Source organism: Molossus molossus, unplaced genomic scaffold, assembly GCF_014108415.1.
Source record: "Molossus molossus isolate mMolMol1 unplaced genomic scaffold, mMolMol1.p scaffold_m16_p_5, whole genome shotgun sequence".
NCBI classification, from domain to species: Eukaryota; Metazoa; Chordata; class Mammalia; order Chiroptera; family Molossidae; genus Molossus; species Molossus molossus.
In genome coordinates, this window is record NW_023425388.1 from 56840449 (window position 1) to 56860390 (window position 19942).

Below are 19942 nucleotides of genomic sequence, written 5' to 3' on the forward strand. Positions count from 1 at the left end.
GGTGGAGACAAGGGTCATTTGGCAATTAGAAAGTGGGAAGTTAAGTAAATCCCTGTATTATGGCTTCTGTCTGTATAAAACAAGTGGTTAGATCATCTGTTGAATCAGAGAAAAAGTGGAATATGGGCAGCTAGGAATTTCAGAAACTTAAGGAGAGATTTGGTTTGAAACCGTAATGTCAAAGAATGGGATTAGACATCAGAGAGATGCAAATTGAAACAACAATGAGGTATCACCTCACACCCATCAGAATGGCCACCATCAACAAATCATCAAACAACCAGTGTTGGCGAGGGTGTGGAGAAAAGGGGACTCTAGTACACTGCTGGTGGGAATGCAGACTGGTGCAGCCACTATGGAAAACAATATGGTGTTACCTCAAAAATTTAAAAATCGAACTGCCATTTGACCCAGTAATCCCATTTCTAGGAATATGCCCTAAGAAGCTTGAAACACCAATCAGAAAGAATATATGTACCCCCATGTTTGTAGCAGCACTATTTACAATAGCTAAGATCTGGAAACAGCCCAAATGTCCATCGGTAGACGAATGGATAAAAAAGCAGTGGTACATATACACAATGGAGTACTATGCAGCTGTAAGAGAGACCTCTTATCCTTTGAGACGACATGGAGGGACCTGGAAAGTGTTATCTTAAGTGAAACAAGCCAAACAGAGAAAGACGAGTATCATATGATCTCACTTATTTGTGGAATATAATGAACATAACAGTCTGAGGAATGGGATAGTCCCAGAGTCATGGAAGTGGGGTACAGACTGATAATCCCCAGAAGAGGGGGTGGGGAGGGAGAGATAAAAAACAGAACTTATATACAAGTATGCATGAACAATGAACATGGGCAACAAAGCTGGGGACAGGGCAGGGAGGGAGGGGGAGAGGGGAATCAGTGAGGGGAAAAGGAGAAACATCTGTAACAAAAATAAATTAATTAATTTTAAAAAATAATAATAATAAAATTAAAATAATGGAATTAGAGACACATAGAATGCTTGCCCAGATGAGGTTGGTATTTATGACTTATGGTGTAATCAACCGATCTGTTCCATATGATTTTTTTTCCCAGCAGCACCTACATCCCCTGGTGTAGACATAAAGAAAGCCACAATATGGATTGAGGCTTTGACAAGTAAGGACCAACCTTTACCCCTCTTCCCCCATCTTCAACATCCATCAATATTTTCTAGACATATTTTTTCACTTATTCACAACTCATAACTCTGTGCATAGTCTTCTGGCTAATCAGTCTGAATAAGTCAAAGAGAGGGCAAAAATAACTTGAAAGTTTAGGAATTAGGGTGTGAGAGAAGAAAAAGTTACAAACGTGGTCTCATTGATAATGGAGTGGGCAATGACTATGTCCTGAGTGTCCTTTCTCACAAAATTTCAATGAAGTTACTACTGTTCTCTTTCTGAGACCTCAAAACTGGTGGAAAAACTTACCTCTCTGAGATCATATACTGTCAAAGATATGGAAATGATGGACATTAATATGATGGCCAAAGCATATTCCTTATAGTCTTCACTAAACCACAAACAGACACTGAAGAGTTGAAATATGTAAAATGGATTTAAAACCTGTGGGCACACACGAAAACAGGAAGATAAGGGAACTATTTAGGCTTCACACTTAGCTATTCATTGACATTTGTTTTCATGATCATTTCTATGTCAAATCATCCCACACAATATTCACATTCTTATTGTATTTATTCAGAAATTGTCATATGAAAACACTGCACTAAGCAACTTCACCTGAATTTGCTCATTTAATTATCATAATTACCTTATTAACAAAATGTCATTACTTAGCTCCATTGTAAAGATGAAGAAACTGAAACTTATATCTTGTGAAGCTTGCCCAAGATCACAGAGCTATGACTATAACTGGTCAGGACTTGAACCCAGATGATCTGGCTCCAGAGCACCTACTTTTAATCACTGCTATCCTTATAATTTACAAAGTAATGCCTCACAAATACTCATCTTGACCATCACAACAATTGTATAAGGAGTAAATATTACCATGTCCAGTTTACTGGCCTTCGGAAGGATGAAGTATTAGCTCAGCTTTACGAAGTTAAAATGCTTTCTAGTCTATTGTTCTTTATGACAGAATATTTGCCATATTTAAAGCCATTAAAGTACTTTTAGATTAATGGATGTGTTAAAGATGGTATTTTGCATAAGTAAAGAGCCAAGCTGAAAATGGTAAGGTGTAGCTGAGCGTGTGGAAGCCTGGGCGAAAGTAGAGGCTAACTCCAACAATTGTAGTCCTACTTCGGCTGAAAACATTTTTGGGCCCTTAGTTTCCATCTATCAAAAACAGGAATGGTAATCCTAGCCTCTGGTGAAGGAAGAACCACGCAGGAACTTTGCCTACTGGTTTTCTTTGCCTTTTTTCATGCCTGAAAGCTTACTAGAAAACACGTTAAGTTTTTAAGCATTTTTTTTAAGGCAAGGAGGAGTGCAGGCAAAGTGCAGAAAACCCAGAGTATAGCTGTATGGTTATAGCTTCATAACTAATCACTATTAAATAAAAAAATAAGCCCAGTGATAGAACCAAAGGGGAAAAATTGAGCTCAGTAATGATGGCCAAATCCCTCTTTTCCTCTCACACACACTTTGAGATCAGTAGAACTAAGATTGAACAGGTGTTTTTCTTTCTACAGTTTTAGGTGCTGAAGAAATTGTATATGTTTCCCATAAGAAAAGAACAGGTTTTCAAATTTTCATTATTATTTTAGTGTCATAAAATTGAAAAAGACTAAGAAGCAAAGAATTAAAGAATATGTTTATCCAGTCAGTAGGGGGTAAGTAGACACATGAGCATCGTATTTTATACTGTATCTGGAAATGTATGCAAAAGATAGACTTCAAGAAAATGAGTAGAAAGAGATATAAAGAAAATATGCTTGTCATTCTCTTAAAATATCCCAAATTACAATGACCAACTAACAAGTAGCATTCTTGATCAATTGACTAGAACCAAACTTCTTTATTTCCTATCCAGCACCAAAAAAAAAAAAAAGGCAATATTACCTCCTTGACGAGCAGTTTCCAAATTGGTGTGATTTCAACATCAATAGTGTTAGGCCCACATATTAACCTCCTAGGGAGAGATCACAGATCACTCAGTTACTAATAAAAATAAAACTCATTTCTTGCCCATTCAAAAAAGATCTAGCTCATGTTCACTTTCTCACTTATGCTCAACATAAGCCTCTCTTGTTACATAACACCCCATCCTTCTCAAAATAACTGGGGAGGTGAAGTGGTTCCCAGGTGCCAAGAAAATAAACATGATCATATTGCATCTATTAAGCCAGACTCCTAAATGTTTAAACATTTCCCTCAGGGTAATTTGAGTATTTAATATTAGCAATAGTCTCATTCAAGTGTTTCAAGATTGGCATTCTCTCAACTCTGATTCTCCTCAACTTGGCTCCATAGAAGTGGGAAGGAGGGGTCAACAGAGAGAGTAGTTCTACTGATAAGGAATACGGTACCAAGCTTCCTACTCCCAATCAGTTCTAGGAAGCTTGCAAACTGTATTTCAATGAGTGGAAAGGTGTTATGTTCTCAAAAATAGTTCTACACAGAGTTATAAAGCCCTTTAATTGAAAACCCAGAGATGTGTTTCTTTGATTATCATAGTAATGACCCTTTATGAGTTCTTTTGCTGTTGAGAACACTGACCACTGTCTCTGTGCCTTCTAAACTTTAATGTTTGTATGGATAATTTTGTTATCTTGTTAACATGAAGATTCTGATTCAATTGGTGTGAGATATGGTCTAAGATTCTGCATTTCTAACAAGCTCCAGGTGATGCTGATACTGCAAAGTTCTAGGTCTATTCAAAGTACAGAAAATGGGGTGTAGAGGAGTGTGAGAATCAAAGGAACTTAGCACCAGCAATGCCTTTATAGAGTTCTCTTTCCCCTTTTAACCATTGGGAAATGAAAGCCCAGAGAGGAGGAACTATTTGCGCAAAGCCACATAGTGAATTAGCTAGACTTTTGATCTTCAATCCAGTGCCTCTCCTAAAACGTGCCCCTCTGCCCAGAAACAGATTTGGAACTGTGGAGCTACCGGTCTTACATGATATTCTCCTGCTGCTCCACAATTATTATTTAACTATGTTATTGTAGTATAATATATATTTCCTGAGGCAGTCAAAACTGGCTCAACCCTATTATTATAATAACTTTGAGAGGTCTTGTGTAGAATAGAGAAAGCACCAAGCCAACAGTCAGATGTGTGAGACTTCGTTCTTACTCGATCATTTCCCATCTGTGTGATCTTATGCAGGCCATTAAACCTCTCTGAACCTCAGATTTTCTATCTGCTTCACAAAGCTGCCCTGATAAAGTGAGATAACATGTGTGAAAGCATTTACTTTAATACTACTAAGGAGAGCATTACAATGTTTGCTGATATTGACCTGTTAGGATGACTATTAACTGGACTGTCCACTTAGCTAACTGGTAAGAGTCCTTTTGAATGGGTATAAATAATGGTATGTGTGGTACCTAATCTCTTGTTCTTCTCTTGTTAGACCTGATCCAAATTTTAGATGGATCTTGGCAGAACTGAGCCAGTCTTCCAAAGAGCTAAAATAATAATAATGAGAAAGAAATATTAAGCAATAATATTTTTGAGATAATATTTTTCTTTTTTGGATGCAAATGCTGAAACAACTTACCCAATTTTTTGAAATTGTCCCTCTGAGTTGTTCCAAACATATCTTATTTTCTGCACTTTTATGCACCTCACCTACAAAAGAAAAGTACTAAGAAAATCTCTAGTTTAAAGATCAGCAAATATATAGAAGTGTAATGGCTAAAGAAGCATTTGAGGAAGAAGCAAAAATATAGCCCTACTATACTTATTTAAGATTTTATCTTTTTCTAACACACTATCTTTCCCTACTACACAAATGGCATTCTAATTTCATTAGAAGTCATCATTCGATCTTGGGCCTACTACATGGATAAGTATATGAATAAAACTTAGTCTCTGCATTTCACTACCTTATAACCTAACAAGGAAAGAAAATAAGTTACCAAAAAAAAAAAAAGGAAGAAGAAAACTATGCTATCAAATATATATGAGTCAAAGAAATAAAAATACAGTAAAGTTAAAAATATAGTATTGAAATACTATAGAAATATGGAGAGGGCAGATGATAGAGGCATCATGGAGAACATGGCATCTGAGCTGCAGCCTTGAAAGCCTGGAAGAATTTTGCTCAGATGAGAAGGCAAGAGAGCATTTCAAAGAAATTATGCACATGTTAGTGGGGGTGGGGGGCAAGTGAGCGAGTCTATTTGAGGAATGGAGAATGAGGGTGGAAAGATAAATAAAGATCAGATCTTACTGCCTTAAATGCTAGAACGAGGTATTTAGGACTTTGTCTTAGAGGCAATGAATGCGCAGAGTAACCTAAAATGGGGGCACGAGAAAAGATAAGGCTGGCAGAAGGTACTGGAAGGAGTGAGAAGGTTATTGCAAGAAACGTGGTCCAGGAAGAGAGGATCTGAGGGTAGTGGTCATGGGAAGGAAAGAAAAGGTCTGTGCTTATGACAGTTATGCCATTTCGTTTCTGATTTCTTTAAGCATCTTTTCATATGAATCTGAATTTACATTAACTGGTGACCTAATTAACCACAAAGAAAAATAGTGAGACTGTCAAATTGCTGTGGAGCAATGATTTAACCTCATTTTGCCCACGAGAATCAACTGGGAAGCTTTAAAAAGTACTGACGCTGGGTCCCATCCCCAAGAGATTCTGATTTCATTTGCCTGGGGTACAGCCTGGGCATAGATATTTTAAATTTCCTCAAATAATTCTAATATGCAGCCGAAGTTGAGAAACAGGGTTCAAGACTTTCTTTTATACCACTGTAATAATTGTGTCCTTGAGAAATTCAACTAACTTTCTCTGCACCTCAGTTTCTTTGTGGATAAATCAAGGCAACTGGCTAGATTATTCCTGAGTTCCACTGCAACTCTTCTGAAGATGTTCTGTACCTACATATATTATAGTCAGTATAACCATTGGATAAATGCTAAAACTGGGAAGGGCATATAGCTGGTACATAATAAGTACTCAATACAGTTTTTGTTAAATAAAGAATGTTTTGTACAACCACATGTACAATAAATAAATAGTTCAGATTCACTTGAGGCACCCCATGTCTTGGAGGTAAGGGATTTAAACTCCACTTCATGAGAGATTTAGACTCTTCATTTCCCCCCCAAAGTTCATTTTTGTTAAGTAACTTGCCCAAGATGGTACCTATTAAGAAGCAAGGTGAGCATTCAAACTCAAGCCCATCTGGCCCCAAAGTCCAGTTTCTCAAATGACCTAATAGGCTAGTCTCAGAAGAAGGTCTGAAAACCCCATAACTTCCAGGATTCAAATGATATAAAGGGGGGAAGGGTCCCGTACTTTATTAAGTCTGTAAGTTCAAAATCCTTATTGGGAAATTTTAAAGGACAAATGATGGTAGAACAAAGTTAGAGAATGACGGTCAAGAGGCCTTTAATTGAGATGGAGAAATTTATAAAACATAATAAACACAAAACATCAGCAGAGGAAGGCAGCAATAATGAGGAATAAAGAGGTTACTAATAAGTTTTACCTCAGGCCAGAAAAAAGAAAATTCCATTAAATCCTGACAATTTCTAAGGCCCTTCTTCACAGAGTAAGAATAATCGTCATAGACCTTTACATCCCTTTGGGATTCCCCTAGCAGGAAATACCTCTGCCCAGAGTTTTCTCTGCTTCCCTCATCACCTTCTGAGGCTCTAGAGGCTGGTAAGTAGGGAACTATTAAGTTTACAAGGGGTGGAGTTTATTTGCCCATTTCCTGGAACTTGAGACCAAGAAATAGTAATTAGAATATCAGGGTTCTGCTGCAGGTTGAATTTCATCCTTCTGTTCAGAACCAGGAAGCTTCTCCCTCACCAGGCTTCCTGCTCTTCATTTCTCATTGAAGTCTGTTGTGAGAGTATCCTGTTTAACAGGTTAAGCATTGGGTTTCAGTGGTGCATGCAATCCTACCAGATGGTTCTGAGAGGCTCCTCTTAGCTTGCATTTGCAAACTTGACAAAGTCCTTTGCTGCAATCTCCAAACTCCCCCTAAATGGCCCTGACTAGTTATCATTTTAGTTTTGTTGATATTGTTATTGCCATCAGTGTTGTCATGACTGAGCCTGTGACATCTCCTCCAATTTTAATGAAAGTTTCTGTCCTTTATGAACATAGCTTATTATAGTTCATAAATCACCTTAATATCCACCTTCTCCTTTTAGGTTCAAACTGCCCCGAGAAACAGGCAAAGATGGAGTTGTTACTCTTATTTGATAATATGAAACTCAAGGCTCAGAGGGGCAGTAACCGGCCAAACTCTCCATGCCTTATGCCGGTACATGAAGATGTCAAGAGTGAGTGTCAGATGTTCCACTTTAAGACCTCTGCCCCTTCCTCACATTTCATTTGTTTATTTGAGCATTCCTTCATTCCTCTGTCCACTTGTTTGCCTCGTGCAATTAAAGATGCTGGAGGTTGCCCTGGCCAGTTTGGCTCAGCGGTTAGAGCATCGGCCTGCGGTCCAGAGAGACCCGGGTTTGGTTCCCGCTAAGGGCATGTACCTCGGATACAGTTTGTCCCCGGCCCTGGTTGTGTCGTGTGGATGGCAACCAACTACTCAGTGTGTCCCTGTCATGTGGATGTTTCTCTTTCTCTCTCTCTCTCTCTCTCCCTCCCACTCTATCTGAAAAAAAAAAAAAGGAAAAATGTCCTCGGGTGAGGAAAAAAAAAAGATGCTGGAGGTTAATAATACGCTGAGGCCATGTCCATAAGGCTGATTCGGGATGCTTACTTCTCCAGGTGAATGGCCACCTAACATCGTAAGCAATCTGTTCCTTGGAGGTGCTTGGCCTCCCTAGTTTTTGTTTGTTAGGATAATTGGGTAATAACAATACAGAAACACCTCAAAAACTGACCATTGTTATTTTAAAAAATTAACCTTGAGTTCATATAACGAATTTAAACAGCTATCTACACATACATAAATGTGAGAGAAAATGGTCTGTCTGTCTTATAAAATGTTTTTAATATGAATGGTAACTAATCATAATCCAAGTAGTGCTCATTTAATATGGAGAGGTGGGAGTAATTCAAATACATTTAAATGACAGAGTCAAACTAAGATCATCTTGCAGGCATAGCAAACTCCCTGGGATATTCCTGAGTGATTACCTTTACTGCAAAATACACTTTGTTACATAGCATGATGCTACTAAGAGCTAACATGTACTGAACATCTATACACATGGCACCATATTAATCTTCGTATTTCTTAATTTATTAAATTTCATCAATTAATATTAGAGGTAAGCAGAGCTTAGTAATTGATTCAAGGTTGTCATGAAGGTTGCACCTAACCATTCATATTGTTCTACACTGTCAGTTGAAGATTAGCACAGTGGAGGACCTAAATTAATCTTACATTTTTTTGTGGGGGGGAAGGATTAAATTTTTCTAGCATCAGCAGTAACCCTAAATGTACTTACCTTTAGGTCTGGCTTTTGTATGGCTCTATTTATGAGACACTCCTCATCTGTAATGAGAGGGTGGTCAGGAGTGAGAGCAAACGCGCTGTTTAATGCAGACAGGTAGATCCACACTACCTTTTTCCAAGAGTAGGTTTGGAATTCATCCTGAGGGAAGAGACACCAAAACCCCAATGAAATTAAGAGAAGTCATCAGGCTAAAACTCAACCTGAAAAACATCGTTTTAGTATAATTCTATATATTTGTGACGCTCATCAATATTCTAGACAGTTCTATACCGTTGAAAGCTGGTAGACACAGAGCCTTGAGGAAAAGAGTGTTGTCGTCACTCACTGAGGATGGCACACACAATGGAGCTCAAGGTCGAGAGGCAGCCTCTCAGGTAAGAGTGAAGATATAGTAGTTGTAGCTAATCTCTCACATCGATTCTCCTCAAGAAAAACCCACCTACATGCCTTTGCTCCTGCTGCTTTCTTAGTCTGGAATTCATATCCTCCTTTGCTCTCCATAAGTTTCCATGTGGCTAGGTCCCAACCATCCATTTAGGGTCCAACTCAAGGTTTGGGAACATCCCTAATTTCTCTAGGTGACCTTTCCCATAAACGAATCGGGTACAGAGATTCTTACCACACTGCACCACCACGGCAGTGCTTTTTGTCTTATCACTCTTCTTGGATTGTAGGTGAGGCTGTGTCTGGTGCATGTCTGTGTTCCAGCCAGGCTTAGCACAGGGTGTGTGTGTGGGGGTCGGGGGGGAGAGAGAGAGAAAGATGGGAGGAAGGGGGAAAACAAAACAAAGGAAGTGGAGAGAGTAGAAAAAGAAAACGGGGGGGGGGGCTAGTAGAAATCTGAGAGTTAACAAATTAATTTAAAAAAACAGCAAAATGGTCTATTACCTCGTATTTTAAAAGATTACCAAATCAAATCAAATTTGCATGGAGTTACTTTCTGAACTTAAGAATGATTGAAGATAGCTAAATTTCTAATGACTGAGCCAATGAACTGATAGATATGGTCTAGGTGTTGTAGAACAGGTGACTTAGCAAAGCAGGGACATCTGTAATACTTTCAACAATTAAGATAAAAAAATTTTTTAAATAATAAATTAAAAGAAATTTTTTAAAAGAAGACATCTTGATGTAGTTCTCCTTTACAGAGCTTTGCCTTTGACCACCTCAAAGAAGGCTTTGTTATAAGAATTTTGAGTTTCTAGTAAAAACAAAAATAAAAATCGTTAATATTTATTTAATACTTACTATGGCCTAAGCATATAGTGCTACATATGTATTATTTCATTTAATGCTCAAAAATCCTATCATTCTCTTCCTCATCTATAGGTAAGAAACCTGAGACATACTGGGTAACTGTTAGAACAGGGATTGAACCCCCATTCCATGCTACCTACCCCCTCTAGAGTCCCCTGTGACCCTCTCCTCTACATTTAGTTTAAAAATACACATTTATTGGACTCCCATTTTTATATGCATCCTGAACTGGGCTGCCAAAGAACAAACTTCATGGAAAAATTTGGTAATAAAACACATACATTTGTAGGTAAATAGGAACACAAATTATAAAAGCACCGTCAAGACAAGAGACCTCTGGCCACCAAGTGAGGACAAGTAGGAAGACAGCTACCCTTGGTCCTCTTAAGTAAAATAATATTAACTACTAAGTTTTTATAATTACTTATTATTTTATAAAAACTTTTTGTGTCAGTTATTTTATTTTAGGCTCAATTCTTTAATGTTGGTATTATCTGAAAGGACAGAAAACAAGTTTTTCTTTTTTTTCTTTACAGTTTTTTTTTTTTTCCTACAATTTAAGAGAAGCACCTGGGAATTAAACACGGAGATTGCTGGCATCTGAAATTGCCTTTCTACCCAACCGAAAGGGGCAGGAAAGAATATTAAGATTAATAGAAAATATTAGAAGAAAAAGCCCACTCTGACCTGGCTAGGAAGTGTGCACCTTGGGAGTTTATCTCAGGAATGCTGTTCATTCTCCTAATGAGGACAAGGAGGAGTATCAGACATCACGGAAAGATTAAAAACCTGATTATCGGGACACTGGACCCTGGACCTCGCTGGCAGCCAGCCCCCCACCCTCATTCCTTCTCTCCTTTTTCCCTAGCATATTTTACAGGCTCTAGAAGATATGATAAGAAATCCCCCTGGCACAACTGCCCTTTACTCCCAAAAGCCCGCAATAAAAGAACAATCACTTTTTCTGCTCTGCCTTTGTATTGCCAGTCAGTGCATGGGTCCTTTCCCTGTCTACGGGGAAAGAGAAATAATTTCCTCCTTTTTCTCTCTTGTCTCAGCTGTGAATTCTTTCGCAAGCCTGCGTCACTGGCCTCAGCACAACCCTAACATCATCTACCTCTATTTTGGAAATGAGAAAACTCTCCAGATTGCGGCTCCTTCCTCTTTGTTTCAATAAGTTGCCCCATGGTGTTTGTGGTTCATGAATGAAAATCACTTTGAATTGTGTACTGTGTAGCAAATAGCATCCAGCTTCTCAGAATTTCTACTGTCTTGGCAGCAGAGAACCTGATTCCTAAAATCAAGCTGCCATCCTGTGACACACCTCTAGATTATAATGCCTAAGAAGGAAAATGCCCGGCTGGTGTGGCTCAGTGGTTGAGCATTGACCCATGCACCAAGAAGTCGCAGGTTCTATTTCTGGTCAGGGCACATGCCCAGGTTGTGGGCCAAATCCCCAGTGTGGGGCATGCAGGAGGCGGCCAATTGATATTCTCTCTCATTTCTATCTCTCTTCCTCTCTCTCTAAAATCAATAAAGGAAAAAAATATTTTTAAAAAGGAAGGAAACCCAGAATGAAACATTGGAACTCCCAAGTTCTCACAAACCAGTGGTAATCCAATGCACTAACTGCATGCCTTAGCCAAAGTGAGTATTAAAGACTAATATTCATCAATATGCCTCTGTCTTATTATAGCCTCTATCATGACTAAATGGAAGGTGTTTGAATACATTTGCCTTTAGATCATTTCCTGTCATCCTGTGACCCCTGGGTCCTCTATCTCATAATTCTGTATAATGCAAAGTAGAATTCTATAGTCTAATGAAGATACCAAGTGAGTCAACCATTTTTCTTAAAGTAAGGTAGTATTACTGAGTTTTTTCTTGTTTACTACCCTGTTTAAAAAAAAAACAAAAAACAAAACTCCATAAACTCATCCATATTTTTAAAGAAATTCACTCAACTTTTTAAGGAAAATAGGCAAAGAAATTGAAGCAAAGTAAGTCAAAGTGAAGTGGTCACTCCAAGTAACATCATCAATTTCTCTCAGTTTTCAGTTTGGCATTGTCCAATATGGAAAGAACAAGGCCCCTTCCTGAGTCCAAATCTCAGCTCCAACCAGTCGAAAACCACTACAACTCTCTGAGCCTAATTTTCTTTATCTGGCAAGCACGGATAATAATACGTATTTCATGGCTGTTTGAAGGATTAAATGCAGTAACATACGATGCACCCCTCTGAGGTGTGGCACACTCCAGGTGCAACAAATACCAGCTGACCACCTCACAATAAAAGACTAACACAGGATGAAACTGAAAGGATGGAAAAAAAATTTCCAAGCAAATGGAAATGGAAAAAAAAGCTGGTGCAGCACTACTCATATCTGATAAGATAGACTTCAAAACGAGGACCATAATAAGAGACAAAGAAGATCACTTCAGGGCTGTGCCCTCGCACAGCTCCCAGGGCCAGAGGGGCCTCTCACCAGCCTGTTCCCGTGACCCCAGAGGAGCGGTCGCAGATCACCCCACAGCTCGAGGAAGGCAGGTGGAGAGTAGCCCACGTCAGGCCCAGAGGAAGCTCCCAATTTTCAGAAATTGAACATAGGACTTCCGGTCAAGATGGCGGCGTAGGTAAACACGGTATCACGTCCTCCCACAACCACATCAAAGTTACAACTAAACTACAGAACAACCATCATTCAAAATTGCCTGAAATCAAGCTGAATGGAAGTCCTACAACTACGGAATTAAAGCAGCAGCCACATCCAGACTGGTAGGAGGGGCAGAGGCGAGAGGGACGGCGGTGCGACAGGCTGGTCCCACACCCAAGTGTGGCAGATAAAAATCAGGAGGATACCTTGGCTGGGAAGGTGCTTCCTGAGAACTAAAGGGTCCCTGCTCAGGGTTCCAGTGCCAGGAAGAGAATCCCCATAACTTCTGACTGGAAAAACCAGCGGGAACTGAGACTCAGGGAGACTCGAGCCCTAGGCAGCTCCCTAAAGGGCCCGCGCACGGACTTATCGGACTCTCTCCCTCTAAGCTTGGAGGGGAGGCAGCTCAAGGGGCACCAGAAACATACAGGGAAGAACTGAGCTGTTTGGCACTGGAGCGAGGGCTGGAGAGGGGGCTTTCTCCGGGACAGACGTGCTGTCAGAGGCCATTGTTCCTTTGGTGAGCCCTTCCCAGGGGCGGCAGATAGAAGCCATATCTGGGACTCCAGCAACCTGGCTCACACTGGTAGCCCCGCCCTGGTGACTCCCTGAGGCCCCACCCCACCCAACTTTCAGGCCCACCCAAGCTGTTGCCACTTGCTTAACCATAGGATTGGCTTGTCTTGGATCCTGCTTCAGGTTTTTTCTAAATTCTTTCAAATGAGCAGCATCTGGTCTCAGCTAGCCCCATACTGCTCGTTAACTAATACACAGAAACAAACACAGGGAGGCAGTCAAAATGAGGAGACAAAGAAACAGAACAAAACCCCAAGAAAAGAACTAAGCGAAATGGAGATAAGCAACCTAACAGATGCTGAGTTCAAAATACTGCTTATAAGGTTGCTCAATGAACTTAGTGAGAACAGCAGTGAACTTAGTGAGGGCCTCAAGAGCATAAAAAAGGACCAGTCAGAAATCATGGATGCACAGTTATAATTGAAGGAGGCATTAACTGAAATAAAGAATAATTTACACAATTTCAATAATAGAGTATGTAAATCCAAGGAGCAAACCATCGATTTGGAATATAAGGAAGCAAAAAATGCCCAATCAGAACAGCAAAAAGAAAAAAGAATCCAAAAAAATGAGGATAGTGTAAGGAGCCTCTGGGACAACTTCAAGCGTGCCAACATTCACATCTTGGGGGTGCCAGAAGGAGAAGAGCAAGAACAGGAAATTGAAAACCTGTTTGAAACAATAATGGCAGAAAACTTTCCGAACTTGGTGAAGGAAACAGACATACAAGTCCAGGAAGCATAGAGAGTCCCAAACAAGATGAACCCCAAGAGGCCCACACCAAGACACATCATCATCAAAATGCAAAAGGTTCAAGACAAAGAGAGAATCTTAAAAGCAGCAAGAGAAAGGCAGCTAGTTACCTACAAGGGAGTTCCCATAAGGCTGTCAGCTGATCTCTCAAAAGAAACTTTGCAGGCCAGAAGGGAATGGCAAGAAATATTCAGAGTGATGAAAAGCAAGACCCTACAACCAAGATTACTCTATCCTGCAAAGCTGTCATTTAGAATCAATGGCCATATAAAGACTTTCCCAGACAAGAAAAAGTTAAAGGAGTTCATCACCACCAAATCGTTATTATATGAAATGATGAAGCGTCTTTTTGAAGAAAAAGATAAAATATATGAACAAACAAAATGGCAATGAATACATATCTATCAACAATGGAATCTACAAATAAAATGAACAGGCAGAACAGAAACATTCTCATAGATACAGGGAACATTTTGTTGGTTGCCAGATGGGAGGGGGGTTGGGGGAATGGGTTAAAAAGGTGAAGAGATTAAGAAGTACAAATTCATTACTAGACTGACAAACCTCAAAGGGAAAGGGGTTGGGGGGGATGGGAAGAAATAAACCAAAGAACTTAAATGCATAACCAATGGACACAGACAATAGTGTGGGAAAAGGCGGGAGGTGGGCGGGAGTGGGGAGGAGGGGGTCAATGGGGGGAAAATGTGGAACATCTGTAATACATTTTACATTCAACAATAAAGATTTCAAAAAAAAAAAAAAAAGATCACTTCATAATATTAAAAAGATTAATCCAACAAGAGGATATAACCCTGGTAAAAATATATGCACCAAATACAAGAGCACCAAAATATATGTAAAAACTCCTAGAGGGCTTCAAGGGAGAGATCAATAGCAATACAATCAGTGGGTGACTTTAACACCCCACTGACACCACTGGATAGATCTTCTAGACAAAAAATTAATGCAGACACAGAGTCCTTAAATGACAAACTAGATCAGTTGGATTTAGTTGATATTTACAGAACATTTCACCCCAAAGCTGCAGAATACACATTCTTTTCAAGTGCACACGAGACATTTGCAAAAAATAGACCACATGTTGGGAAACAAACTAAATATCTACAAGTTCAAGAAGATTGAAATCATATCAAGAATCTTCTCAGATCACAATGGCATGAAACTACAAATCAATTACAACAAAAATATTCAAACACATGGAGGCTAAATAGCATGTTATTAAACAACAAATGAGTTACCGAGATCAAGAAAGAAATTTAAAAAGTCCTGGAAACCAGTGAAAATGAACACACAACACAAAAATCTATGGGACTCAGTGAAAGCAGTCCTGAGCAGGAAGTTCATAGCACTACAGGCCTACCTCAAGAAACAAGAAAAATTCCTAATTGACTTTCTAACCCTACAACTTAAAGAACTAGAAAGTAAACAAAAAGAAAAATCCAGGGCAAGTAGAAAGAAAAAAATAGTGAAGGTCAGAGCAGAAATAAATGACATAGAAACTGAAAAAACAAACAAACAAACAAAAAACAATTTCAAAAGATCAATGAAACAGAGCTGGTTCTTTGAAAAGATAAACAAGATTGATGGACCCTTAAACAGACTCACCAAGAAACAAAAAGAGAGGACCTGAATAAACAAAATCAGAAACAAAAGAGGAGAAGTAACAACTGACACCACAGAAATACAAAGAATCATTAAAATATACTATGAACAATTATATGCCAACAAATTGGACAATCTAGGAGAAATGGACAAATTTCTAGAAACACACAGTCTCTCAAAACTGAACCAGGAAGAGATAGAAAACTTGAACAGACCAATAAAAACTAAGGAAATTGAAAATGTAATCAAGAAACTCCCAGCAAACAAAAGCCCAGGCCCAGATGGCTTCACAGGGGAGTTTTACCGAACATTCAAAAAAGATCTAATACTCATTCTCCTCAAACTATTCCAAAAAATCCAAGAAGATGGAACACTTCCAAACTCATTTTATGAGGCCAGCATAATCCTAATTCCAAAACTGGATAAAGATACTTCAAAGAAAGAAAACTACAGGCCAATATTCCTGATGAACACAGATATTAAATTCTTAATAAAATATTAGCAAATCGGATCCAGCAATACATCAAAAAATTATTTACCATGACCAAGTGGGATTCATCCCAGGGTTGCAATGCTGGTACAATATTCACAAATCAATAAATGTGATACATCGCATAAACAAAATGAAAGATAAAAACCACATGATCACATCAATAGATGCTGAAAAACCATTTGACAAAATCCAGCACCCATTTCTGATAATTCCCAGCAATGTGGGAATAGAGGAATCATGTCTTGACGTAATAAAGGTCATATATGAAAAACCTCTGGCCAACATCATACTCAATGGGCAAAAATTAAAAGCATTTCCCTTAAGAACTGGAACAAGATAGGGATGTCCACTTTTGTGACTCTTATTTAACATAGTACTGGAAGTCTTAGCCACAGCAATTAGACATGAAGAAAGAGTAAAAGGGATCCAAATTGGAAAGGAAGAAATGAAACTGTCATTATTTGCAGATGATATGATATTGTACATAGAAAACCCTAAAGACTCCATCAAAAATCTACTACATTTAATAAATAAATTTGGCAAAGTAGCAGGATACAAAATTAACATCAAGAAATTGATGGCGCCCTGGCCGGTTTGGCTCAGCGGTTAGAGCATCGGCCTGCGGTCCGGAGAGACCCGGGTTTGGTTCCCGCTAAGGGCACGTACCTCGGTTGCAGTTTGTCCCCGGCCCTGGTTGGTCATGCGGGTGGCAGCCACTCGATGTGTCCCTTTCACATCGATGTTTCTCTCTCTCTCTGCTCCTCTCTCTCCCTTCCACACTACCTGAACAAAAAATAGAAAAATGTCCTCGGATGAGGATAAAAAAAAAAAAAGAAAGAAAGAAATTGATGGCATTCTTATACACCAACAATGAACTCACAGAAAGAGAAACTTAAAAATAATCCACTTTACCATCGCAGCAAAAAAAATTAAGATACCTAGGAATAAACTTAACCAAAGAAGTAAAGGACCTCTTTAAAGAAAACTACAGGTCATTGAATAAAGAAATAGAGGAAGATATAAAAAAGTGGAAGCACATACCTTGTTCATAGATTGGAAGAATTAACATTGTTAAAATGTCCATACTACCCAAAGCAATCTACAGATTCAATGCAATCCCCATCAAAATACCAATGACATATTTCACAGAACTAAAACAAATATTCCAAAAGTCTATATGAAACCAAAAAAGACCCCGAATAGCCACAGCAATCTTGAAAAAGAAGAACAAAGTAGGAGGGATCACAATACCAAATATCAAGTTATACTACAAAGCCACTCTAATCAAAACAGCCTGGTACTGGCACAAGAACAGGCATATAGACCAATAGAACAAAACAGAGAACCCAGAAATTGACCCAAGTCATTATGCTCAATTAATATTTGACAAAGGTGGCAAGAGCATACAGTGGAGTAAAGACAGCCTCTTCAATAAATGGTGTTGGGAAAATTGGACAGCTACATGTAAAAAAATGAAGCTAGACCACCAACTTACACCATACACAAGAATAAACTCAAAATGAATAAATGACTTAAGTGTGACTGGTGAATCCATAAAAATCCTAGAAGAAAATGTAGGCAACAAAATTTCAGACATCATACTCAGCAGAGTTTTTATTGATACAATGCCTAAGGCAAGAGAAACAAAGGGAAAAATGAACACATTAAACTACATTAAACTCAAAAGCCTCTGCACAGCAAAAGAAACAAGCATCAAAATGGAAGGGGAACCCACTATATAGGAGAGCATAATTGCCAACAATATGTCAGATAAGGGGTTAATTTCCAAAATATATAGAGTACTCACACAACTCAACAAAAGGAAGACAAAGAATCCAATTAAAAAGTGGGCAGAGGACCTAAGAGACACCTCTCCAAACAGGACATACAAATGGCCAAGAGACGTATAAAAAAATGCTCAATGTCACTAATCATCAGAGAGATGCAAATTAAAACAACAATGAGGTATCACCTCACACCTGTCAGAATGGCTGCCATCAACAAATCATCAAACAACAAGTGCTGGCGAGGGTGTGGAGAAAAGGGGACTCTAGTACCCTGCTGGAGGGAATGCAGACTGGTGCAGCCACTATGGAAGGCAGTATGTTGTTACCTCAAAAAGTTAAAAATTGAACTGCCATTTGATTGAGTATTCCTACTTCTAGGAATATACACTAAGAAGCCTGAAACACCAATCAGAAAAAATTTATGTATCCCTATGTTCATAGCAACACTATTTATAATCACTAAGATCTAGAAACAGCCCAACTATAGATGAGTAGATAAAAAAAGCTGTAGGACATGTACACAATGGAACACTATGCAGCTGTAAGAAAGAAAGATACCTTATCGTTTGAGAAGACATGGAGGGACCTGGAGAGTATCCTAAGCGAAACAAGCCAATCAGAGAAAGATAAATATCCCATTATCTCACTTATTTGTGGAATATAATGAACAAAACAAGCTGATGAATAAAATAGACCCAGAGACATAAAAGTAGGGTACAGACTGACAAACCTCAGAGGAGGGGATTTGCGGGGGAGGGAAGAGATAAACCACAGAACTTAAATGCATGTATGCATAACTATGGACATAGACAACAAAGCTGGAGATGGGGTAGGAGGGTGTCTGGAGGAGGGTGTCAATGGGGGGAAAAGAAGAAACATCTGTAACAAAAAGTAATTAATAAAAAAAATTAAAAATACATAAAAAAAAAAAAAAAGAAAGCACCAGTCAAAAAAAGAAAGAAAAATAAATAAATAAATACCAGCTAAGTACAGCTCTGTCCCTCATTTTTCACAGGATGTTGTTCCTGGGATACTTATTTAAATAAAAACCTCTTTTCCCTTGGAGTAAACTTCAGAATGTATTGTGCGAAAAGCTCTTACACAAGTCACAGCATTGGCCTGAACTTGAAGTGACTGTTACACAGCTTTTAAATTCCAAGAGATGAAATGCTTGGAGTCTGTTTATTGTCTCTTTCTTGTAAGAAAGTGTCTTTACTTGGAAATGGCTATTTCCATTTCAGTCTGTTTCCCAGCTCTCTGAAGAAGTTAATGATTTGTAAAGTACTTAAATGCGCCAGAGGAGCTACCACTTTAAATAATTGCTTTGTAGTACAAATAATCCACACTACCAATAAAACTAGACTTTTAACGCCTGACTTGTCATTGAGCAGGCTTTACTTCCTCTTTCTCAAGAGAATTAACCACATCAGTCCTTGAGTTCTAAGAGAGCAGAATTTAAAATAATTTAAGAGTGCATTTCAAAGAACTGAATGTACACAGAGGACCTGTGTTTGACCTGGAGAAAGACCCAGAAGGAAACCTGGGCATTTTTTATTTCCTGGGGCCTTGCACTTCCTACACCTGAAAGCCAGACTAGCTTTTATCTGTGAGTGAAGTGAGTGACTTCGCTTATCTTCTTCCAACCTTTTGCTCTAAGCTTCATCTCTTGGAATTTAAAAGTAGTGTAATGGTCACTTCAAGTTCAGGCCGATACTGTGACTTATCCCCTGGTGGAAGAGTTTTCTCCACAAAAACGTACTTCTGAGTTTCCCTTAAAATGAAAAAGTAACCCATTGCAAAGAGACATTAGGAAATCAGTACTTTTCCCTTGGAGGTGAAGACACTGCAATGTTAAAAGGCTGAACTCCAACTCAGGTGAAGTACTTAGGGAATTATAGATAAAGCAATAACTTGCATTTTGTAGGCTCTTTCTAAAACACTGTGCTACCTTTGCAGACCCATAGCTTTGGCAAAAACCTATTCTTTCTATATTTAAGTGTCATTTTTCTTCTTTTTCTTTCCCCTTTTTGGTCAGACCCACTGATACTCTAGTCATCTTAGCCTCGCAATCCCAAAGTTGCCTAGCTGGGAAAAGTTGACATTGGCTAGAACATAGAATTTAGTTATTAAAATATAGAGAAAAAGTTCTAAGCGTTGGAGAAATCTCACATTAATTATTTTCTCAGC

At 38.8% G+C, this 19942-nt stretch overlaps 1 protein-coding gene across 1 annotated transcript in view; it reads right to left on the minus strand.

The window, feature by feature from the left end:
* The window catches only part of ATP13A4 (ATPase 13A4), a 135438-nt gene that overhangs the window by 71984 nt on the left and 43512 nt on the right, over positions 1 to 19942 (minus strand). The window contains exons 3-7 of the mRNA XM_036242856.1: positions 8604 to 8750; positions 4726 to 4796; positions 4553 to 4633; positions 3063 to 3132; positions 1464 to 1598 (exon numbers count right to left, since the gene is read on the minus strand). Coding sequence (XP_036098749.1) covers positions 1464 to 1598; positions 3063 to 3132; positions 4553 to 4633; positions 4726 to 4796; positions 8604 to 8750 — 504 coding nt within the window. The remainder of the gene's footprint in view (positions 1 to 1463; positions 1599 to 3062; positions 3133 to 4552; positions 4634 to 4725; positions 4797 to 8603; positions 8751 to 19942) is intronic.